At 33.5% G+C, this 24,013-nt stretch overlaps 1 protein-coding gene across 3 annotated transcripts; it reads left to right on the top strand.

The window, feature by feature from the left end:
* The first annotated feature begins 1,576 nt into the window (after positions 1–1,576).
* LOC106062619 (solute carrier family 66 member 2-like) lies at positions 1,577–22,248 on the top strand. 3 transcript variants are annotated; one of them, XM_056036126.1, is made up of 7 exons: positions 1,577–1,710; positions 8,300–8,545; positions 9,784–9,920; positions 13,149–13,196; positions 16,819–17,035; positions 18,130–18,262; positions 18,970–22,248. In XM_056036126.1, exons 2-7 carry the CDS (start codon positions 8,325–8,327, stop codon positions 19,033–19,035), a joined length of 822 nt encoding a protein of 273 aa, XP_055892101.1. In that variant the 5' UTR covers positions 1,577–1,710; positions 8,300–8,324; the 3' UTR covers positions 19,036–22,248. The 3 variants fall into 3 exon arrangements, with proteins under 3 accessions (XP_055892101.1, XP_055892100.1, XP_055892102.1); XM_056036125.1 differs by lacking the exon at positions 1,577–1,710 and adding an exon at positions 4,021–4,440; XM_056036127.1 differs by lacking the exons at positions 1,577–1,710; positions 13,149–13,196 and adding an exon at positions 4,023–4,440.
* Positions 22,249–24,013: the final 1,765 nt, after the last annotated feature.

Genomic DNA, 24,013 nt, shown 5'->3' with positions numbered 1-24,013 from the left:
CAAAAATCAAGCAGCTCTCCATAGAACAATGTCTTGTTCGTGCCTCTTGATAAAGAACGCAGTGGTATGGTCGACATTCTCTGTTGACATGCCACAAGGTCAGATTTTGCTAGTCCCAACGTTTAGCTTCCGGAGCATATACTGCGTCATGCTGTTGTGGACGGTTCTGCGGCGAAAGATTAGACCAGCGGTTCTCAACCTTTTAAGCTCGGCGACCCCTTTTTACAATCTCTCACTTTGCCTCGACCCCCCCCCCACCCTCACACACGCACAGCAATAGAAGAATAAGCAAAACAATCCATATTTTCGACGGTCTTAGGCGACCCCTGGCAATCGTCAATCGACCCCCCAAAGGGTTCGCGATCCACAGGTTGAGAACCCCTGGATTAGACTCTGATCTGCTGCCTGATCATGTCGGGATAGATTACAATAGGCATAATAGTTTAAATGTTTCACCTCTATCAAATTGTTTAAATGTTTCACCTCTATCAAATAGTTTAAATGTTTCACCTCTATCAAATTGTTTAAATGTTTCACCTCTATCAAATTGTTTAAATGTTTCACCTCTATCAAATTGTTTAAATGTTTCACCTCTATCAAATTGTTTAAATGTTTCACCTCTATCAAATTGTTTAAATGTTTCACCTCTATCAAATTGTTTAAATGTTTCACCTCTATCAAATTGTTTAAATGTTTCACCTCTATCAAATTGTTTAAATGTTTCACCTCTATCAAATTGTTTAAATGTTTCACCTCTATCAAATTGTTTAAATGTTTCACCTCTATCAAATTGTTTAAATGTTTCACCTCTATCAAATTGTTTAAATGTTTCACCTCTATCAAATTGTTTAAATGTTTCACCTCTATCAAATTGTTTAAATGTTTCACCTCTATCAAATTGTTTAAATGTTTCACCTCTATCAAATTGTTTAAATGTTTCACCACTATCAAATTGTTTAAATGTTTCACCTCTATCAAATTGTTTAAATGTTTCACCTCTATCAAATTGTTTAAATGTTTCACCACTATTAAAAAGTCGGAATGTTTCACCTCCTGTGGCGTAGCTAGGAATTCGCTATCATTCGTGGACCCGGGTGCTTGACCTCAATGGAGGGGGGGGGGCGCCTTCATTTTGACATTCGACATCATGATAATGGCTTATATATGAAAAACAAATGTCAATTACTTATTTGGGGCCCTCTTCAAGTAGGGGCCTGGGCTGATTCTCAATTCTTCACCTCCCCAAGTCTATCTACGCCACTGTTCACCACTATTTTATCTTTTGAATTTTGCGTGTTCTTAAACATCGACATGGCATAACTCCTGGCACCAAAACGCCCCGACGCCAAAAAGTCGTCGCCAAAACGCCGCTTACTGCCCACAACTTTATTCCATCTCTTTTCGCAAAGAGTTAACATGGGTGATCTAAATGCATCGCTTCAGCTGTGCAAGGAGTAGATAATCAATAACACTAAGCTACTAAGACGGACACAATGAAATAAAGAAATAAACAGCTGGCTAGGCATTGATTGTATCTTGTGTAGATGACTTCTAGGTTTTCGTTGGAGTCCTCAGAGCTTGTGTATGTAGACGTTTTGTGATGATCACATAACCGGTTCAATGGTGAAGTTCAATAGCTTAAAGGGACATAATTAATTCGGTAAATCAAAGGTCATGCTTGAGATGGATCCTATGTGGTTTATTATGGCGGTAAGTGACATGATGTAAAACTTACAATCATTTTCAACCACTCATGTATTTATGACGAGAGATTAGGGCCTAAATTAACATATTTAATAGTAGAAGATAAAATCATATGTGAAAGTAGTAATTAAGACATATTTGTACATCAAATAAATTACATTTTTAAAATAATCTTTATAATTGATTAATACCGTCTTTTAAATAGTTGTACAGTAACACTTTGTTTTTCTATATAATTTTTGAGTCATTTTTTTTAAATTTGCGCTTTCTTTATATATCACTCACTCTGTCTGTTTTGGTAAAAAGTTTGTACATATTTTTCTCCTATTTCCTTGTCTCGGATCAAGTTGACAGATATGGCTAAATTTGGTGGGTTTAGTCCCTTAAATAAATGTTACCGCTATTTCTGTCTCACGCATTCTATGATCAAGTAAATACTTTAAACAATTATTTATTACACTTAATAAAACACGAATCAATTTTAGAAAATTTTCTATCAGTCAATTAATTATTGGTCATTATTTATTTTACTTGATATCGAATAAGAGAAATAACGTATTCAGTGTTGGTATAGCCTATATAGTTTTAAGGGCGGAGTTCTCCACCTTTCAATAAGCTTTGTTTTTGTTGTCGTTTTAAAAGGATTTTAAAAAATATATATCTTGCTAGTTTTGAAATGAAAGATCGTTGAATTATTTTAAAAAATAATGGAAATTGTACCCATTTTATATGGACTATAATGTGTTTGTCTCTTCACTTTTTTTTTTCTAAACATTATATTAAGAACGAGAGGAAACAAAAACAAAAAAAAAGGTTCATATCTCCAGAAAGAATTTCAATCATAAGGCCAGAAAAAAATCTTTCTTTTTAACCTTTTCTCAGGAAGCTGCTTAAAGTGAACTTTATATTTTAGCGTACAATATTAATAATGATAATAATAGCAGTGTCTTTCGAAGATTATTATAAGGATGATCGTATATAAAATATTCACCTTCACCGTCACCTATCCCTTAGTCTGATCGAACGTTGGGGTACCACACAAGATCCGTTTTTAACCTTCGATAGATTCCATCTCAATGGCAGGTCCGTGCATTCTTTGATGTTGTCTTCCCATCACTTTCTCTGTCTGCCTCTTCTTCTTTTTCTAGTTAGGGCCTACTGTTCCAGGAAGAAAGGTCTTTGCGAACCCTGAAGACCTTGTATTATGGCCATAGAGTTTTAGTTTGTGTTTTTTAACAGTAGGCCTAGTTAGCACTTAGCAGGTCATTGCGGGTTTAAATCGCTGTTCTAATCTAGCTGTCTGTAATCTCTTCATTTATGATGCGGCCTTTGTATCTGATACCTGACATCTTTCTGTAATATCTCAATGCCATTGCTAGGATCCTCCTCTCTAGTTCTGCAGTCTACAGTCCAATATTAGCAAGTATATGAGAATATCAGTGCGTATTAAAGGTAATAATTAAGCACTTTTTAATAGAAAATTATTAATCAATGAATGACTCAAGCTTGCGGAGGTTTATGTCTGGACATACAAAAGAGCTATAATATATAGGCCTACACTAGCTCCTGCTCAGGATAGAGATGTTGAAACTGTATGTTTATTTCGAAAACCAAAAACACATCAACACATCAATAGATTTAAAAAAAAAAAAAAAAAAATTCAATATAGTAGCGTAGATTTTACACCATACTCCATTACTTATTCGACAAAAGTGCCGATGTAATAATGGTAGGCCTAATATTTGTATGAGAAACAGGAAAAGAGACGAATAATGCATTTGTGAAAGTTCTAACTTAGTTCTAAGCATTTTGAAAGAATCAAGAATATGCAGTATTAAAACTGAAGGAGCTCCCAGCTCCAGTATGATAGGAAAATATTGATTGGTGGCTGTGCCGTGAGGATGATGAAATTACATAATCTAAGTGCCTAGCCTATATATAGTGTGAAGCGGCAGGCGATTCAAAGACATCAAAAGAGTAAAGACGTGTTTTTGTAGTGAGCTAGATTTCAGTTTATTTCATTACGGTACTATTAACTCTAAATAGGCCTATATATCTCACCGCCACCCATCCCTTAGTCTGTTGGACCGTTGGAGCATCGCTTGTAGATTGAGTTTATGTTACCAAGAGATTTTTTTTCAAGCTATTTAAGGTTTAGCTATTAAAATACTCCTACACCGTTATTAGTTGTTCTAGCTTTTTGGAGCTACTAATCAACGATCGACATCACTGATCTATATGTAATTTAAAGTAGATTGAGATTTGTTTCGCTGAGGAGCTGATTAGTGTTTTGTGTTCTGTAACGGAAGCAGAAAGTGGGTGTATAAATTTCCGTAACTATTGATGAGTAGAGATTGTACACAGTTCTCGATCTAGATCTAGACCTTGATCTAGAATCTAGACTGTTGTCAATATATTTCTTGTTTGTTTCTAAATCTTGATAGACATAAGATCTAGATCATGTACATTAATCTATCATCTATTGAATTATTCTAGATCTTATTATTTAGAAGTAAAAGCCTAGACTAGAGTCAAGAGAGAGAGAGTCCTAAGTCCGGGGCTTTAAACTTTAAGTCAAGTTTAGTAGAGAGAGGTAGGCTAGATCTAGATGTCTTAGATGACTAGAATCTAGATTTAGATGATCAAGAAGTGACTGTGAAAAATCTAGAAGATAGATTCATCTAAACTTTCCATCTATTGTGATTGTGGATTACGATCATTAGATCTTGATCTTCAGTAAGTTTTAGACTTTTTTTTAGTTATGCACTCCAAACACTTAGATCTACAGTAAAGTGCGAAGTTCGAAAGCATTAAGCCAGCTGGCAGCAATTTTCAAGTTTGGATTTTTATAGCATCGTAACGGTCTGACCTATGATTATGAAAAAACTGATGGTATCTCTGAATTCCTCGTCCTTTTTTCTATCAAAATAGATCGGATTTAATGTATCACTAGGCTTAGTTAAAATTAAATATGAGGTCAAAGAGGTGTAGGGTAGGTATCGCCAAGCGTACTTTACCTCGATCGTATTTTTCCTCAGTTAGTAAGCTTGAATGGGTTGATTGAAGGTTCGAACAGATCAAAGAAAATATATCTAAAAACATGTTTTAATATTTAATTTTCACTATAAAGTCATTTTCTTTTTACTCCAGTGCAAGAACACCATCCATTGCACCATTTCCCACCCTCCACAACTTCAAATAGTCTCTTTAAGCTGATGAGCCATCAGGCTTAAAAATAGCCTTTAGCCCATTACCCATTTCCTTCACTACCGGGTAGTAAAAAAGAATAATTCCACACCTCCAGTATTTTACCTCACCATGAACTTAACCTAAATTTACAAGGAAAAGGAAATAGTATGTGTCGGAAGTGAAGAAAAAAGGTGCATGCGCAGTAGCAATATATAGTAGTAATTTGGTAAACATTCAAATAAAAAAAGTTTTAGCAATAAAAAGTGAACTGTTCGAACCTCTTGACAAATCAGGGCTGATCGAACTTCGCATTTTACTATAGAATCTATATACTAGAGTCTATTGGCCAAAAATTCAAAGTTTGACGTTGACAGTGCATTATTTGATAGAATAGAAAAGAGAATGAAGTATCAAAATGATTTTTATTGAAAATGTTCTTTAGTTTAAGTTTAAAATTTAAGGAGAATAAAGATGACTAGATCTACTACTTATATTTCTACCCCTAACCTAGATCTATATTTTTAAAATTATATTTAAGGTAAAAGAGGCCATATGTCTTCATTTAAAGATTAATAGAAAAAAAATGTTCTCATACTTTGATTCCTAACACCAAAATTGATTAATAACAGTCTCTATATTTTGGCATCAATAAACTCCAATTTTACTTCTATATTAATTTAATATGAACTAATTTTAACATCCCCAGGCATAGCCCCTCACATGAAATCATAAAGATGTTTTCAAATTATGCATAAATCTGAGCACAAAATAAAAAAATTTGAACACACTTATTCTACCTAAATTAGGTCACTGGAATTGTGACTTCTACTCTTTTAGTCTGTTATTTTATGTTTGCATGATTAATTGTGTGTTAAATATTATTGTTTTTTTTTCATTTATTAATTTAATAAATTTCTAATACAGATGATATCTTGTAACTCTTGTAGTCTAGTAAAGACTAAGATTGCCATTCTGGCCTAAATAGCCGAATCCTCTAGATACTCTTTTTACAAATATAGATCTATCTAGTTACAATCTAGTAGGTCTAGATTTAGGCATTTAGCTTCATTCAATGTAATAAGCTCACTCCAAACATTTGTAGTCATGATGGTCTAGAGGTCACCACACTCCAGCAGTCATTCCGATGGGTCTTGAGAATTTCTGATGTCGATCTATACTTGATCATTTTTTTTTTGGGGGGGGGGGGTTCTTTTGTAGATACTTAAAATTTAGACCATATACTCTCCTAGTAAATTTTTTATTGATACCAACCTTTTTCTTCATTTGAGGATCCAAACAGAGATTTTCTAATTATGTTCTGTTGACTTGACTTGTAGACTTTAAGATGTTCCTTTAGAAATGAAATAGGGGCGCAGTGGTTGATTGGTTAAGCGGTTGGCTTCTGAACCTGGGGTCTTGGGTTTGAATCTTGTTGAAGACTGGCATTTCAAAATTCTGGATTTTTAGGGCACCCCCTGAGTCCACCCAGCTTTAATGGGTATCTGGCTTCAGTTGGTGAAAGTAAAGGCAGTTGGTCGTTGTGCTAGCCACATGACACCCTGCTCATTAACCGTTGGCTAAAGAACCAAGAAACAGATGACCTTAATATCATATGCCCCATAGATTGCAATGTCTGAAAGGGGAAATTTACTGTTTTTTTACTTCAGAAATGAAGACTGTTATGCTCTAACCCACACCTGCTTCCGCATGGCAGGGTATCACAGTAATCAGAGTTATTTGTATCTTCGGGTTTTTTGGCACATCGGCACAATTTAGGCCAGTGATGCTCAACCTAATTCGACGTGCGGGCCATTTTAATTTCGACACTTGTGTCGCGGGCCACATGACTGAAACGGTACAAATACGAAAAGAAATTGACCTGAAACAATGTTATTACAAACTCTGGATCTAGTACTTACATTAATTAATGGGATATTGGATGTTTAGTTTTTTACTCGTCGGAAAATTGCATTATTTCTCTACTTAAAATGTGTGAAACATTGTCGCTAGCTTTAACAACAACTCATTTTCTTGTCTCTTTTTGGTAAATATTGCCATCGATCCTCCAATTTATGGGAGTAGTTTAACAATATTTTTATTCGCGGCTCAAATCAAGTATGCAGTCGTATTTGGTTTATAATGCCGTTTTTATTATGTTATTGTTTTTTTTTAAACAGCCTTAGTTACTTAAGAAAACAATTATGCTGGCTTATAATCCTGTGTCACAACTTGTAAAGATCCGTTCACTTTTCCTGGTAGATTCTCATTCATAGTCACCTTTCATAAACACATAAATGAAATGGCGTGTGTGTGGGTTGGGAGATTTTTCTACACTTTGTTCTGACGATTCGGCAGGCCGGATAAAACCACGTCCGGCCTGCGGGCGTACTTTGGGCATCACTGATTTAGGCCATGTCATGTCAGAGTTATTAACTTGTCCATTGTGACATTCATATAGAAGGCAAACATTCATTTTCCTAGACTTGTTACAAATATTTCTTTGCCAAAATGTGACACAAAAGAGTACTAAATATAATATGCCTTGTAGCATGTGAATTTTCTATTCTTAACAATAAGAATAATAATTAGGCTATTCCCACTGTGTCCATGTTCTTAGATTTTATGTACAACATAAATCCTTATTGTTTTTCTTACTGCTCTAATATTACATATATATTTACTAGCTGCCACTGTTTTCTGAATTTTTATTTTTACATTCTGAGACAGTTTGTTAAGTTCCTTTACATTTCTTGAGTCAGTTTTTTTTTTTGGGGGGGGGGGATAACTTAAATAACCTAATGTAATTGGTTTTTCATTTCAATTATTTAAGAAGTTTCTTTTTTAAATTAACAAAATCATGGTTCTTTGATTTACTGATTATATACTATAAATATATTAGTCATTGTTATGGCCACAGAGAGAAGGCTCTTATATCAAAGGGCCTTAATTTATATCATGTTCTCTTTGATTTACTGATATACTATAGTCATTGCTGTGGCAACAGAGAAGGCTCTTATATCAAAGGGCCTTAATTTATATCATGTTCTCTTTGATTTACTGAGATACTATAGTCATTGCTGTGGCAACAGAGAGAAGGCTCTTATATCAAAGGGCCTTAATTTATATCATGTCCCTTATATTTTAGAATATCCCCTATCTTGCCCATTTCTGATGAAACAGAAGTTTGTTAGCATATTAAGTACATAGTATTTAGTTTATAGGCATAAAGCCTGGAAGGAATATTCAAACTAATGGAGACAAACTTGTATCAAGTAATAAATTTAATAATAGTAATAAATTAAATTGTATCAATCATCATGTTTCTGTCAAATTTAAATCTGCCTTTAGCAGCTAATCAGATCTGCAATCAAACATTTTACATGAAATAACTTTTTCTTTGTTACAGGACCTCATAGATTTTCTCGCTGAGGATGGATGCACTATCAGGCTTTGATCTGACCACCTTCTCAATCATGGGTTTTACCATAATGGAAATAATCAGTTTGGGCTCCCAGGCGGCCATGGTACTGGGTGGCGTTGTGCCTTTTATTCCACAATATATAGACATTTGGAAGTCCAGGAACGCTGATGGATTCTCTTTGTTTGTCTGCCTTGCATTGCTGATTGCAAACATACTACGTATTATGTTTTGGTAAGAATTAGGTCATTAAACGTAAAGCTTCAATAAGTTGTTGACTATAATAGTTTCCTCACAAATACTTGCAAATCACTCATTCAAATGGTTGAACATTATACTTACAATACCAATTAAATTAAAAATATGACTGTTAGATCTTATTTCAAGAAACAAATAGTTAACCCTATCTGATAAAGACTGGCTCACTTTCTTAATCAAATTTATTTTAATTGAATCTTATAATTTATTCAGGCATATATGACATAGCTGGTAAAGTGTTAGTAGTCTTGCAGTACTTGGAACTCGACTTCTATTGTGTAGGTTATTAAACTGAACATGCAAGCTGCATATAATGGCCAACTTTTTCTGAACATATATTATATGAACCCATAACAGCTTATGAAAAGAGTGAAGTAGTACACCTTTCAGATCTTGCCAATATGTAGGGCAGTTGATGTAAAAGTCATGTGTTACTAAGGCTTACACTTAATGAGGGTGTCATGTAGCTTGCACAATGACTATCCTCCTTTACTTTCCCCAGCTAATGTTATGTAACCAATAGAGCTGAGCTGACTCAGGGGAATCCAAAAATCTAGGGAAAAAAAAAGCTGAATATCCCAGCCTTTACCAAACTCAAGATTCCTCTGTATGGAAGCCAAGTGCACACCCCAACTGCTTATCAACTTGGAAAAAAAAACAACAACTATTTTTAAATGTTAGTCTGCAGCAGAATTAAATTATTTAATTTAGATTCTTGGCTCAGCATGCAATCCTTAATGGCAAATCCATTCATTTCACCAGTATAATGTTACACGTTCAAATAGTTTAATGTTATTCCGACAAATGAATAGAATAAATGTAACTTTGGCCACCAGCATGTTAGGTAAGTTACTAATTGATAATGTTGGTTATAGTTATAGGTTGGGGGCGTGGTGGCTGAGTGGTTAAGACTTGGCTTCCAAACCTGGGTTCCTGGGTTCAAATCTCTTAAAGACTGGGATTTTGAATTTTGGGATTCATATGGCGCCCCTGAGTCCACCCATCTCTAATAGGTACCTGACTAAAGTAAAGGCGTTAGATCGTTATCCTGGCCACATGAATACCTGCTCCATTAACCGTTGGCCAAAGGAACAGATGACCTTAACATCATTTGCCCTATAGATCACAACGTTCAAAATGAGAACTAGTTATATATATTAATGCTTAGTCTATGCCTATACTAACTTAAATGATATCATTTGTCTTGCTCTCAGGTTCGGCAAACATTATGAGCTCCCTTTACTTGCTCAGAGCATCATCATGATCATTACAATGTTAGTCCTGGTCCAGTTGTGTGTAGATGTCAAGAACCGTACAGAAATAATCTCCTCAAAGCAGCGCAAGTTCACAGGTGGGTGAGACCTGTTATCATCTGTCATTTCTTATCCACACGCGTAGTGTCTCCATGCACCATTGATAACCATAACGTCTATATTCTATTCACCTGCCATCCTGCTAGGAGGCAATAATCTCTATTCAGGAACATCTGAAACTTATAAATCAAACTTTACATGTCCACATTTATTTAGCCCTATTTGCAGGTAGGATATGTAATCTTCAGTTCCATTTGTGACCCTAAAGTTGCTTCCCTTATATCTTTCTTTGTTTTTTTTTTGGTTTTTCTTTGTTGTGCCTTTGGGTAGGGTGTTTCCTTTTTATGCAATTTTAAAAAACTTTCCCTCTTCTTATGTGATTTTGAAGCTTTTTCTATAAAGTTCCATGTTGAGTCTGGAATTTTCAGGTTTTCAAGCAGTCTTTGCATCAATATGTTCTCTCCATCAAACCTTTACTTGACCAAGGACAATGCCCATATCTCATTTTAAATTGTGCTACATAAAATTCCATACCCATAAGGCCATTTTATATTATATATATGTATAGATATTTACTTATTTACAATGCCACAAAGGGACCTAATAGTATATTGACTTTGTACTTGTGTGGCTGCTCCTAAAAATGTAACTAGAATTCAACTAAGTATATGTTTACTCACCTTAACTTAAAACATGTTGTTAAATGTGAAATAAAGAGTTTGCTAGAAAAATAATTCCTTTCATGTGACATTCAGGGATGTAATCTGCTCAGGGCCGGTCTTAGGCCACTGCAACCAATGCGGTCGCAGTGGGCCCTGTGCTAAGTCTAGGTGTAATTATTAAATTGCAAAATATATTCAAAAAATTCATGGAAATCTTTTGAGTTTATTAAAATCTTCTGAAAACTCATTAAAAATCTCCTGAAAAATAGACAAAATTGTCATTTGTGGGTGTAATTCATTGCGGAAAACGCCAATCCTACGCGTGATAAAAGAAAAAAAGAAATTGTCAGCTTTTATGTAATAAAATGTAATAATCGGCGAATTTTCACCTTAATCGGAAGTTCCAATACTTAATTTACTTTTATAGTCATTGCATATGTTGCAAGGTTTGTAAAGTAAAGTTAATTTGATCGCAATTTTGTACTTAGTAAAGAATGAATAAAATGTAAAGACAAATTTATTTTCTAATACAAAATCTAAATTTTCACTTATCATCCTTATTCCCTCCCAGACTAGGCCCCGCGCAATCAGTTTTGCATAGGTCCGCAATTGTTTGGACCGGCCCTGAATCTGCTGTTTATATAAGAAATAATTGTTCAGGTTCTTAATTAGTATTAATGATAAGTTTAATAACAAGAACTATAAGGCATTGTCTTCGCAGAATTTTGTTGTTATGAAGACAAAGATGTGACCTATACATTTTGCCACATTTGACACATAAATCTGCTGTGAATTTAATTTATCAAATTCTGTTGTTTTTTTTGTTGTTTTTTTCATAAATTAATATCCTTAAAAACAAATTTTAATAAGTTATATACTATTTGTTCATCATTTAAAAATATTTTCATCTGCACACATTGGATCATTATTTCTTTCTGTTGTCCAGGTAAATGGTGCATTTTGAATATGCTAACAATAAGCTTGAACAAATAGAGGGTGAAGCACTCCAGTTTTATTTTTTCGGTTCTTATCAATGCATCTTTTTAAAGTTGTTTCCTCTCTCAATGTTGTCTTCTCCTTGTCTCATGCTCGATTCTGTAATGTCTCAATGCTCATTTTATTTCAGTTTCAGTTTTTTCCTCAGTTTTATTTCAGTTTTTCTCTAGTAAACAAAAGAAAACAAAAAGGATTAAATGTCAATGCTCTTATCGTCTTGCACATTTGATTGTAATAATCAGGACTTGATACCAATTCTCTAGTTCAGACTAATTCATTTGATTATACTGAAAGTCTATAATTTTTTCTACTGCTAATATTTATAATTTAATGATACTTTTTATAATATAGTGATATTAGTAAAGCTAACATTTAGACCCAATTATATAATATATAATAATACATATATTATGTTTAAAATTTTTTTTTTTTTCTGTAATACTGTTTTATTTTCTTTGGCTAGATGAGAATCTGATATATACTTTATATATATATATATATATATTCACTGTTTCAATGCTATAGAAATCTATTTACAGTTGACCTTTGACATGGAGAATGAATACAAAGATAATGTTGAAAAGGGGGCAGGTGGTTAACATTGAATTTATATATATATATATATATATATGAAATCTCCCATTCTTAGTAGTAAGTCATAACTAAAGAAAATTTTAACTTTCAGCTACTGAAATAAATATTTTATAATTCCATTCCCCTCTTCAAGTCTTGTATTTAATTACTGGGCTTCTATTTTCATCAACTCCTACTCTATATTCCACCTTATCCAAAAAGGCATCTTAAGTCGTCTCCTTGTCAATCTGATATTTTACGTTTTCATAGTTACTTCCCATTGGACTGTAAGGCCTCCATAAGGTTCAGGGTTAAAAACAACTAATTTACTAAAGCAAGAAACAGCAGTTATTTGTGTGTTCTAAGCTTCTAACTGGTAACATTGACATGCATCCTTGTAGCTGAGTGGATGGAAGGGACACTGCATTAGTTCAGATCTTGTCAGCATCTTGAATTTCTACCATCATCATTTTCTTCATTCCCCTTGCTTTTAAAAATATTTCTTGAAGTTGTATGTCACAGAAAATGTAGTTTGATTCAAAAAGTTCATATTCCCTTGTATTCAAACCTTAAAACTGACAGTTTAAACATTCAATACATTTACAATGGTTTTTGTTTTATAAGGTTCCTTTTGTCTCAAAAACCTAGTTAAATTACGGGTGTCTATTTCCTTGTGATTTGGGGTAGAATATGCTGTGACTAAACGTGCCAGGGGTAGAATAGGCTGTGACTAAACGTGCCAGGGGTAGAATATGCTGTCACTAAACCAATTCTGGAGCGCCAAACTTTGCCACTTTGTTTCCAGTTACTCACTGATATACACCACTCTCATACTATTGCCTATAAAATGTCAAAGGTCAACATTAAGTTTGCGTTTAATGCTTTCTATATTCTAGTACAGTGTTTACTTCTAGTACAGTGTTTTTCTTTTTCTTCATTTCAAACATTCTTTGTATGTTTGTGTGTTTGCGCCTATGTACATGTATACCAATGTGAACTAACTTTGTGACCGAACCTGAGTGACCTATTTCCCAGGTAGTTTCAATAGCTGGCCTGTAGACGCCCCAGTCCATTCCTTGTTTGGTATGTACGTACTCTGTATGCCCTCAAAGTGGCTACTTTCATTAGCTGCTGCTACATTTTTTTATTCTATCAGCACTCACCCTAACTGATGACCACTTTTTGCTTTATGTATTCATTTTATGCCTTTTTGTGCATAAGTATATAATATATGTTTATAGACATACCACGGTTTTTGTTAACTTGTTTCAAGAACAATGGAAATAAATATAGACAACTATGCAGCTAACAAAATATATATAAATAGATGAAGTGGCAAATTATTTACCCCAGGCAATTTTATAGAGATAATGTATGTCATGTTAAATATAATATGTAATAAGAAACAAACTTACAACAGAATGGAAAACTAATGTTGGTAATAAATTAAATAAAGGCCAATCTATTCTTGTATAGAGGGAGACAATTCTACAAATATCGTTATTGGGAAACAGTCTCAGGCAGTTGCCTTTCTTTATTTTGTGAATTAACGGACTGATGAAATTTACACCTGTTTAATTTTTTAGTTCACATGAGAAATGTACATTTTCATAGTTGGAAAAAAAAACATTAAATGAAGTCACTGATATTTGTGATACTGTAAGTAAAGTGAAAAGTCCCAAGTAAATAAGGAATTTTTCTATTTACTAGTTTCAAAGGAACTCTTAGTGTGTACTCTCTATAAACATGAACAATACAAAATGAGATTTAAAAGAAAAAATATGTGTAATTTAACTAGAAAAAGAGAAACAAATCAGTGTTTACTGAAACAGTGAAAACCGTGTTATGACTGCATCTAGATTTAGCCTGTGTTAGCAATGGATGTCATTAGATATAGTGTTGTCACTTTTCTTTTCTATATTACCTTCTCCTTTTATATTTATTTTGTTCTTATTCTTCCATGTAGTAAAATGGAAATGACAAATAGGATACAACCCATTCATTTGAATACATTCTTCAGTTCAGACACAGGTCCAAATTTGGTTGAGATAATAGTCAGAGCAAAGTTTGTTTGTTATTCCAGTGCTTGCAAAAACGGTTTGGCGCTTAATCAAAATGTTTCCCTTTTCTGTGCATAATTTGTACACATTGAGAGTCCTCTTATGATTGGGGCACTTAAATGCACTCTTCCATCATCACTTTGTATATATTATTCTGTAATTAACCTAAGCTTATGAATTTTTACAAGTGTTTATGAGAATATGAAAGTCACAATGACTCTCTTTACTTTGTCGCACAAATGACTTCTTAATAAAACACAGAGACACACAGAAACGGAAATTACTTTTTTGTAGGTTTTTTTTTTCCTTTATAAATTTCCCATTCTAACCATTTTTTTTTTTAAATTATGTTTGACCCATATTTTGCTTGAAAAAAAAAAACAAACTGCAATTGTAGAATAAACCTATTTTTTTTCATGTTGCTGTTTATAGAACTTAAATGAATTAGATTCTGTTTAAGATTTAATGCTATAGTACAATAGCTGTCTCGCTTTTCTTGCTTCATAGATATAGAACAAAAGTTCCATCCATCCTGGAGTTAATGTACCCTTGAGGAACCAAAATATGATATGATAATTGTCTCCAATCTATGTGTATTTTTATAAAATAGGAATAGATTGATTCATATGTGTTTCCAGACATTTTTATCTTTACTTTGAATCCTGGTGAAGGCTAGAATTTTAAATTTTATAATATGTAGAGCCCCCTGAGTCCACCCAGCTCTAATGGGGTACCTAACATTAGTTGTGGAAAATTAAAGGTAGTTGGTCATTGTGCTGGCCACACAACACCTTTGTTAACCCTGTTAAGATATAGATGACCTTTACATCATCTGCCCCATAGATCGCAAGGTCTTAAAGGAGTACTTGACTTTTTTCTACTTTATTTTATGTAGCTGTCTGAGTTCTTAATTAAATAATCAAACAGTTTGCACTTCAAATGTGCTTAGAACAATACTTTTATGGATTACTTCTTTCTGGTCATATATGATAACTTTTAATATTTCTAAGGGCAGATTTTTTAGGGACATGTCTAGGTGTCTTACACTATCACAACATCTTTTGAAATCCAGAACCTTGCAACAATTGTAAATCTCTAGTGGTAAAGATGAGAACTATCAATTCATTATAATATAGTCAAGTTATATTTAAAACAGATTTTTTATTGATACTTTAGTATTTAGAAATAGAATATTTAATATTTGAATTATAAATCCAATAGTGACTCACATAGTGAAATGTCATTGGGGGCTGAGATGAATCGTCTTGATGAGAATTGATAGGGCATAACATGGCCTAAAATGTGCCACTGTGCCAAATGACTATAACCATAACCAATTTCAACGATTTTCCTTTTAAACATTTGTGGGGGCATGATGGAATGAAGAATGACAACACCTGAGTAAGACTTTTAAAAGAGCCAAACTTAGATCTTAACAAAGCAGAAAAGATATCCCGGGCAGCTGAGGTAACTGAATGGTGGTAAAGAACATGGCTTTCAAACTGAAGGGTCCAGAATTTCTGTGAAGACTTGGTTACTTTTAATTTTAAGGGAGCTTTGCCCAACTCTAATGGGTACTGACAGTAGTTGGGGAAAGTAAAGTGGTTGGTCGCTGTGCTGGCCACGTGTCATCCTCATTAACCATCTACCATAGAAACAGATCACCTTTACATCATTTGCCCTAAAAAATTGCAAAGTCTTTTCTTACAAAAATTTGTAGTTATCTAATGTTGTTGGTTTTTTAATATCAAAAATGAGGTTATCAATGGACCTCCAAATGAACCATTTGACTTGACAATTAGGATGGCTGTCAGGTCGTGTGATATGCCCTCTTGACAGTCATTTCACTGGTCCTGGGTTTGAACCCTGTCCATAGCCATTCCCAGCCATTGTGAGAGGTTTGGGCTAAGGTGTATAAATGGTAAAATCTAAGGAACATACAAAACATGTAAAATAAAACAAACCATTAGTCAAAAAACAAATGAGTTTCCAAGTAGACCTTCTTCTAGTTATTGGAATGGTCAACTGGAAAGCTCCCCACACACTTTTCTTTTTTTACTCTTGCATGTTGGCTAGCACTTGGGATAGTTGGTGCTGCTACACTAGTGGTTGAATATCATGTTTAGCATTTTGTGTGTAGGCTATGCTTAGATTGTATACCTTATGACTATAATTATCTGACCCAACCTATCTCCCCTGTATTGTTTGCATGTTTAATATTTTAGTTTGGTATTATCCATAAGTATGGGCTGTACTTGTATAAAGAACAGTCAATATTTTATATTTTCCTGAATGGTCTCTCATTAACAAATGTATAAACCACATTAATTGTAGTCATTATTGTAATAACTACATATGTACTAATTTTTTTCATACTTTTTTCTTTTCTTTTGTATGATATTGCAAAAGAGATATGAATTTTGCTTAAAACTTAAGAAGAAAAAAATATAACTATGTTACAGCTACTATTCTATTCTTAGTGAATGAAAACACAATTATACCAAGTTTTGCTCTGCCACTAAGAAAATAAGCAATAACCTTTCAGCTCCATCAATATTTCTAAAACTTGGTTTAAAAAAAAAATTAACACTTCTGCTCACAGGCATATTACAAAGCAGCATAACATTTTTTTTTTATTCTATTAGATTTCGAAAGAGAGTATTTCTGGAAGTGGACAGATTTCCTCAGCTATGTCGAGTTCATTGCTCTTTTTTCCCTCGTCATTGGTTTGTTGACCTACATTTTCTTAAACAGTGTGATATACGTGGAGCTTCTGGGATTCATGGCGGTCTTCACCGAGGCCATGCTTGGCGCTCCGCAGTTTTTAAGAAACTATCAGAAGAAATCCACATTGGGCATGAGGTAAGGGGACATAAAGCTGTCGTTGATATAAGGTTCACCTTAAGTAGCATCTGATAAATAAATATTGTAAATGACCATTTTAACTCTTTGTTGTTTGTGTCTGTTATGTTCTTGAAGTGCATTGAGCCTACATTATGTTTGTTAACAGCACCATGTCAGTTAAATTACTAGTATTATTACCAATAGGTGTGTGGTGGCTGAGTGGTATTTTGCTTGGCTTCCAAACTGAGAGGTCCAGGGCTCAAATCTCAGTGAAGAATGGGATTTTTTTAATTTTATGACTTTAAGGAGGCCCCTGAGTTGTTGGTGACTTTAAGGAGGTCCCCGAGTCGACCCAACTTTTATGGGTACCTGACTTAAGTTAGGGAAATGGTCGTTGTGCTGACCCTGCTTGCTAGCTGTTGGCCAAAGGAACAGAAGACCTATATATGATCTGCCCCATAGATTACAATGTCGGAATCAGGGTACTCTATTTTTGCAGGGATATTATATTCACACAATATTGTAGACTAGGCTGTGATATGCTAACAATCCTATAAATAGGGTTTTGATTAATTACTTACGTAGACTTAGATCATCCTGCACTGTTTGGTTAATTGGGGGAGGGGGCATGCTGTGGCCATAGAGATTGGTCACTGGCAACCTTTTCCCAGCTGGGATTTTATTACTTCAATTTAAAAAATGGTCAAGTTTATTGTATTTTTTTATACATTTTTTGTTTGTTTTACAATTGTTGGACTGGAATATTTGTTACAACTAGTTGTAAAATTGTATATATGGATGGCTGCCTGGTCGTGAGGTTTGTGCACTGGACTGTCTTTTGGATTTATCGATGGCCGAGGGTTCAAATCCTGCCCGCTCCCATCCCCCGTCGTCCTGCAGGAGGTTTAGATTAGGAAGTAAACTATTTTCAACTCTGAAGGAACATCCGAAACATGTTAAACAAAAAAACAAAACATGTCTCTACTTTAAAAAAAAAAATGTTTTAAGCTATTTATTATCTATTGTCTGTATATGTAACTTTCTTTTAAATGAACAACTATTGTTATATAAGACTTAATAACTTTTATAAATGTTGTTTTCTATTAATTCAGCCGAAAGATGGTTGGATTTTGGACTTGTGGCGACTGTTTCAAAACTGTTTACTTTATCCTGAGAGAAGCTCCAGCTCAGTTCTGGATTTGTGGTATGCTACAAGTCTCCATAGACATATCCATTTTTCTTCAGGTAAGGAAATAATGTAACAAAAAAATTCAAGAGTTACTGTTACTTGTCAATGATAATTATGATATAAAAGAAGTCTTAGCTAGTATCTTACTGCCAGATCCTAATACAAGTCCTAGCTAGTATTTTACTGCCAGATCCAAATACAAGTCCTAGCTAGTATTTTACTGTCACATCCTAATACAAGTCCTAGCTAGAATCTTGACTGGCACATCTGAAACTATTACTCACACACAAAGAAGAAGAATTATCATGACCTTCCAGCTGCAACTTCCTAATACCATTAAACTTCTTAATTAAGCCCCAATGTAATTTTCATCAAATAAACAATACTTTCTAAAAGGGGACCTTAACATCAATAGATTTTAATGGACCTAATATGATTAAGCAAATTGTAGTTAGTGAAAAATAACCTTCCAGAAAGAACATGTGACAATATAGTATAGTTAGATCTTGGTGTCTGCGATAATCTTCCAGAAACAGAATGTAATAGAGCTAGAGGGCGCTGAGTTCCACCCAGCTCCAATGGGTACCTGACATTAGTTGGGGAAAGTAAAGGCGGTTGGTTGTTGTGCTGGCCACATGGCACCTTCATTAACCATGGACCACAGAAACAGATGACCTTCACATCATCGCAAGGTCCGAAAGGGGAACTTCTACCCAAAAATAATGATAAAGTTTTGATTAACATGTTTTCTTCTCATGTACAGGTGTTTTTCTATCGTCACAATAACGTGCCTCCCATCGACAGAACAGCCAAGTCTGCCATCAGCTGACCACCTTGACCAAGCTAAATGAGAGAGAAGTTTGTTGATCTGTTCCTTAGACTCAATTATCTCTTGATGATAGAAATGTTTTCTCCTTTGTGTGACCAAGACTGAGTTAATTATATATGTTTTATAAACATTTGGATTTCTATAAAAATGGTGATGAAATGCTCTCTGTATAGTTGATGTATTCAGTACAAGTGAAATCCTTGCTAATATAAACACAAATTTGTTTTAAAGCTTTCTTGTACATGAGGAGGGTCAAATCATCCATTTCATTATTTCAAAATATTCATTAAGATGTAACCCAAAAAAAAAAATTTGAATGTTTGTTATAAATTTGAAAGTATGGATGATAGTATTGGTATATCTACTTTTAATGCTTTTTTTTTTAAAAAATAATTTTATTACTGTATTCTCTCAGATAAATATGTATTGAGTTCATTTCTGTTTTTATGCTAATGCAAGCTAGAGGAAAAAAATGAATATTCATAATTTTTTTTTTATTTTGTTAACATTCTATTGAATATTTGAGTGATAGAAGTTTATAGGAAAGTGATTAGTGATAGGCATTTGTTTTGGTAGCTGTACTAGTAACAGGCTTAGTACCTAAAGTAAAATAATGTATTAGAAATCTGAATCCAAACAGTATCTTCAGTAAGTAAGGGGAAGGGATCAAAGTTCAATTTTTAAATTTTTTGTTGTTTTTTTTTTCCATTTATTTCTGTATTTTAATTGCAGTATTTTCTAAGGCATTACAATATATTTGTGATTATTATGTTATTTTACTGGAACTCTGCAACATTGACCAAGAAGTAGAAGAACTCACATTTTAAATCATTAACATAAAGTAGGGTTGGCACGCAGTATAATTTCATTTGTTTTTTAATTGCTTGTTTTAATGCGGTTCTTTGAGTGCGTTCTGTTTTGATTTGTTTTTTTGTTTTATTTGTTTTGTTTTTTTGTTTTTTTTTGTCTTTTTTTTTTATTGGAATATTAAGTTTTCTGTTTAATGAGTTTTACCCCTTTAGTTTTTGTGATACTTATGGTACTTATGGCAGACTAATAAGAAGTTACTAGTAGTTGTTTTTTTTTAACTTTTGTATAAAAAGAGCTCTTCCTGTCTCCTCCAGAACAAGAGGAAACTGAACTAAATTGGTTTGAAACAGTTTTTTTATGTGCTCATGCATTTTTTAACTTTTTTTTTTTTTTCCGTATTAAAGGCCAGCAATAAATATGGACTTTTAATTAGTCTTTTTTTTCTTTCCTTAAGTATAAGCCATTGTCTCTGATAATGAAGATTAAGGATGTGTGCAGTATTTCACGTGACCATGCAGAGCCATTCATGATCTTCATATTCTGTCACATCTGATACAGATAAAACTGTTACCACATGTGGTCTGTGTATTATGTCTTTTTGTATTCTGCCTGTCTTCAGCAAGGGTTTTTCTTTTGGCCTCAAATGTGTGTCCTGCGGCCTTTGTAATATCTCTGCAGCTGTCACTTTCAGACGCAAATAGATGCCAGCTACTAATCTCGTATTTGGATGCCACGTGCCAAAGGCAATATTTTTTTGGGCAAGCTTGGAGGAAGATGGCATCTCCCCTCCCGAAGCATCATAAAGATCAACTCATATGTTATTTTGCCCTGACTGGCATTGAAAGTATATAATTTTGATTTCTAAATTTCTTGTTCTAAGGTTTATTTCAAACCTAAAATAAGTTAGACTGCTTAATAATATCTGCACATTCCTCGTTTATACTTTAATTCTATAATCATAAAATGTTTTTTTTATATAAAAGGTATGAAAGGAAATTAATCTATATAGGTTAGTGGGTCGTTACATGATGTTTAAATTTATGTATTGTTTTGTCTTATTTTTTGTATTAGAATTTTTTTATATTTAAAAATTGAAGCTGCTGTATTTTATTTTTTCATTTGATCAAAGTTTTCACACATTCCATATTTGATTGATCAGTTACGTACTTGATATATTTGTTATTAAATAGCATCTCCCACCTTTGAATGGTCATCTCAATGAATGTTTACTGTGTTACAATTTAGATTTTTAAAAATATTTTCTTTCTATTTATATTCAATGTTATATTTTCCTTGAACACAAGACTCCATGACAAGAAAGCAACACACAAAAAATTAATCTTTAAAAAATTTACACCCAATATTTATTACGAAGGTAAAAAATATTTTTCATTTGGAATCTTTTGTACTTCTGGCGAACGTCTAAGTGCTGGTACAGTCTGTCTAAAAGTGTACTTGTTACTTCAGACATGGTGGAATACAGTGTTATTCTTTTAATACAGGCTAAATATATACTCTCTTGAGGCCATTCGGTGTAGAAGAGTTAATAGAAATAACATGATTAGTTGACACCAACTGGCTGCTATTTCAGACATAAGAACAATATGCATAAAATTTTTTATGTGGGTTTTTTAAATATTGTTGTCACTTTTGCCTCTCATGTTTAATTTTATATAGCATAGGATTTAACTACGATACATACATTTATAAAATGTATATTTCTTGTTTCTGTTCTGTATAATTTTTTGGTACAAGTGGTTATGAATAATAATACATAATAATGTGATGAAAAGGCTTCTTTTTATTCAGGAGTGACGTCAAGATACTATGAGTCCTGCTCAGATATTCTCAGCAGTTGAGAGTCAAGCGGCATGGGATTTTTTCAAAAGCCACGACCCTCTCCTTGCATTGTTAAGTCAGCCACGACACTCTCCTTGCATTGTTAAGTCCATGTACACCTATGCATTGCTGTTTCCTTTTCATACTTGCTGATCAGCTGCCTTTTTATTTTTTTTAAATCTCTTTTATAATTGTCTATTTAGGAAAAAAAATGTGTATATTTTGTATCCCTTCATGTTTGATAGGACATTTTTTTTTAAGATCTGGCTCGTTGTAGAGGGCTACTATTATCAAGAGCCCAGATTTAAACATTTTTGAAGCGTTTCGGTCCCCAAGTTCTTAGTGACGATGCATGAAAGTGCTTTCTACACCATGTACAATGGATGATGTCCACCAGCCCATGCTCTTACACTGGCACCAATGTTTATTTATCAGCTGAATTTGTGGTTGAATCATGTTACTCAATTTTTTTTATAAATAAATATTGAATGGTTTAAGATTTTGTGTGAGGTTTGCTTGTGTTTCATATCTCAATATTCGTATCATTAAATTTTGTTTTCTTTATATCCTGTTTCTTATTTTGTTCTCGTCTCATCACTGATTGTGATATGTGGAGATTTGATTAATAATTAACTAATAAATTGAGAGAATATTAAATGAAGGGGTGTAGTGGCTTAGTTGTAAAGCACTTGGCTTCCGAAACACAGGGCCTTGAGTTCGATTACCTGTGCCATTAGCTATAGGAACAGATGAGCTTTACATCATCTGACCCCCATTGATAACAAGGTCTGTAAGGGTTCCCCTTTTTTTTAAAAAAAACATATTTAAAGGGATAATCTTGTCTAATTATTAGATTTTATTTGCATTTAATTTTTCCCAATAAGATGAAAACAGTTTTACATTACAAAGCCTATGCTTTAATAGGATGGTCAAAAAAAAATGTATCCAATTTATTAGTGAAATTTATTTTTCCCAATTTTAATTAACCATTTTTCTTTTTGTGTTGACAATTTTTTAAAATTAGTTTCTAGAGTATTGTTTTAACCTGCAGTTTTATCTTCACGTTTCCATGGTATATATGACCTGCCCCTTTGCAAAGACAAGCCACATTTGTATTGACTTAATCACAAACAGAAATTTACTTTTCATATTTTATTGGTTATGTTATGCAGAAATATTCAGAATGTTTTGGCTACACACTTTTCTGATTCTTTTCAACTCTTCTGAGTGCAAATATTTATTTTCTCGGCTAAAACATCACAGAATTATTTTTTTTTCTTTTTGTTCTTAAAGAGAAAATTTCAGCAGGGTTTTAGAAAATAATTTGAAACAAAAAATTAAGCTCTTTGTGTTTGAAAAGGAATATTTTTGTTGATGTGTTTTTTGTATCTGAACTAAACACAGGCAGAGTTTATCACTTTATTATGACAATAAATGGACATATCACAAACTTGGAGTTAGACTTAAGTCATTGACACACTTCAAATGGCACATCACAAACTTGGAGTTAGACTTAAGTCATTGACACACTTCAAATGGCACATCACAAACTTGGAGTTAGACTTAAGTCATTGACACACTTCAAATGGCATATCACAAACTTGGAGTTAGACTCAAGTCATTGACACACTTCAAATGGCACATCACAAACTTGAAGTTAGACTTAAGTCATTGACACACTTCAAATGGCACATCACAAACTTGGAGTTAGACTTAAGTCATTGACACACTTCCATCAAATGTGAATTTGTTGTTTGACTTAAGCTCTTCCTAGTTTCATTTTTTTTTATCATTGTTAATTTTTTTTTCTTCTAATTTTCTCTTAAAATCATCATCACTGAGACATATTCCACCAAACAGCTTCCTCCAAGTGTTTCGGTTCCGGGTGAGTCTCTCCTACTGTCCCCACGTCTTGACATTTGCTTCCAAATCACTGCGCCATGTATTCCTGTGCCGTCCTTTTTTCTTGGGGGTTCTAGGTGAGGGCCTGTCTTATAGATGCAGTCTTGCGAAGGGTGTGGCCTATTTATCTCTGAAGGATATCTACTCAATGGGCTGCTGCTTTATTCTTTAACACAGTTCCTCATTCAAGATCTTGTCCCGCCAGCGGATCATTAGAATACCTAGATTTTTTCATGATGGACATATGGTGACATGTAATAGAAGGTCTTTTATAAATGAAAAGGACAAACTCATACTTTAACAACTAACTTTCAAAACATTACTTTTCATTGTAATAAAATGTCAAAATAAACAAGTGGTAAAATTGTTGGCCTCCTTCAGTCATAGAGCGACTATGGTTCATCTGGAACACTTTTTCACGTGGCTG

The sequence above is a fragment of the Biomphalaria glabrata genome, chromosome 7 (genome assembly GCF_947242115.1).
Source record: "Biomphalaria glabrata chromosome 7, xgBioGlab47.1, whole genome shotgun sequence".
Taxonomy (NCBI): Eukaryota; Metazoa; Mollusca; class Gastropoda; family Planorbidae; genus Biomphalaria; species Biomphalaria glabrata.
Note: the sequence above shows the minus strand (reverse complement) of the source record. Positions and strands in the feature narration are given on the sequence as shown.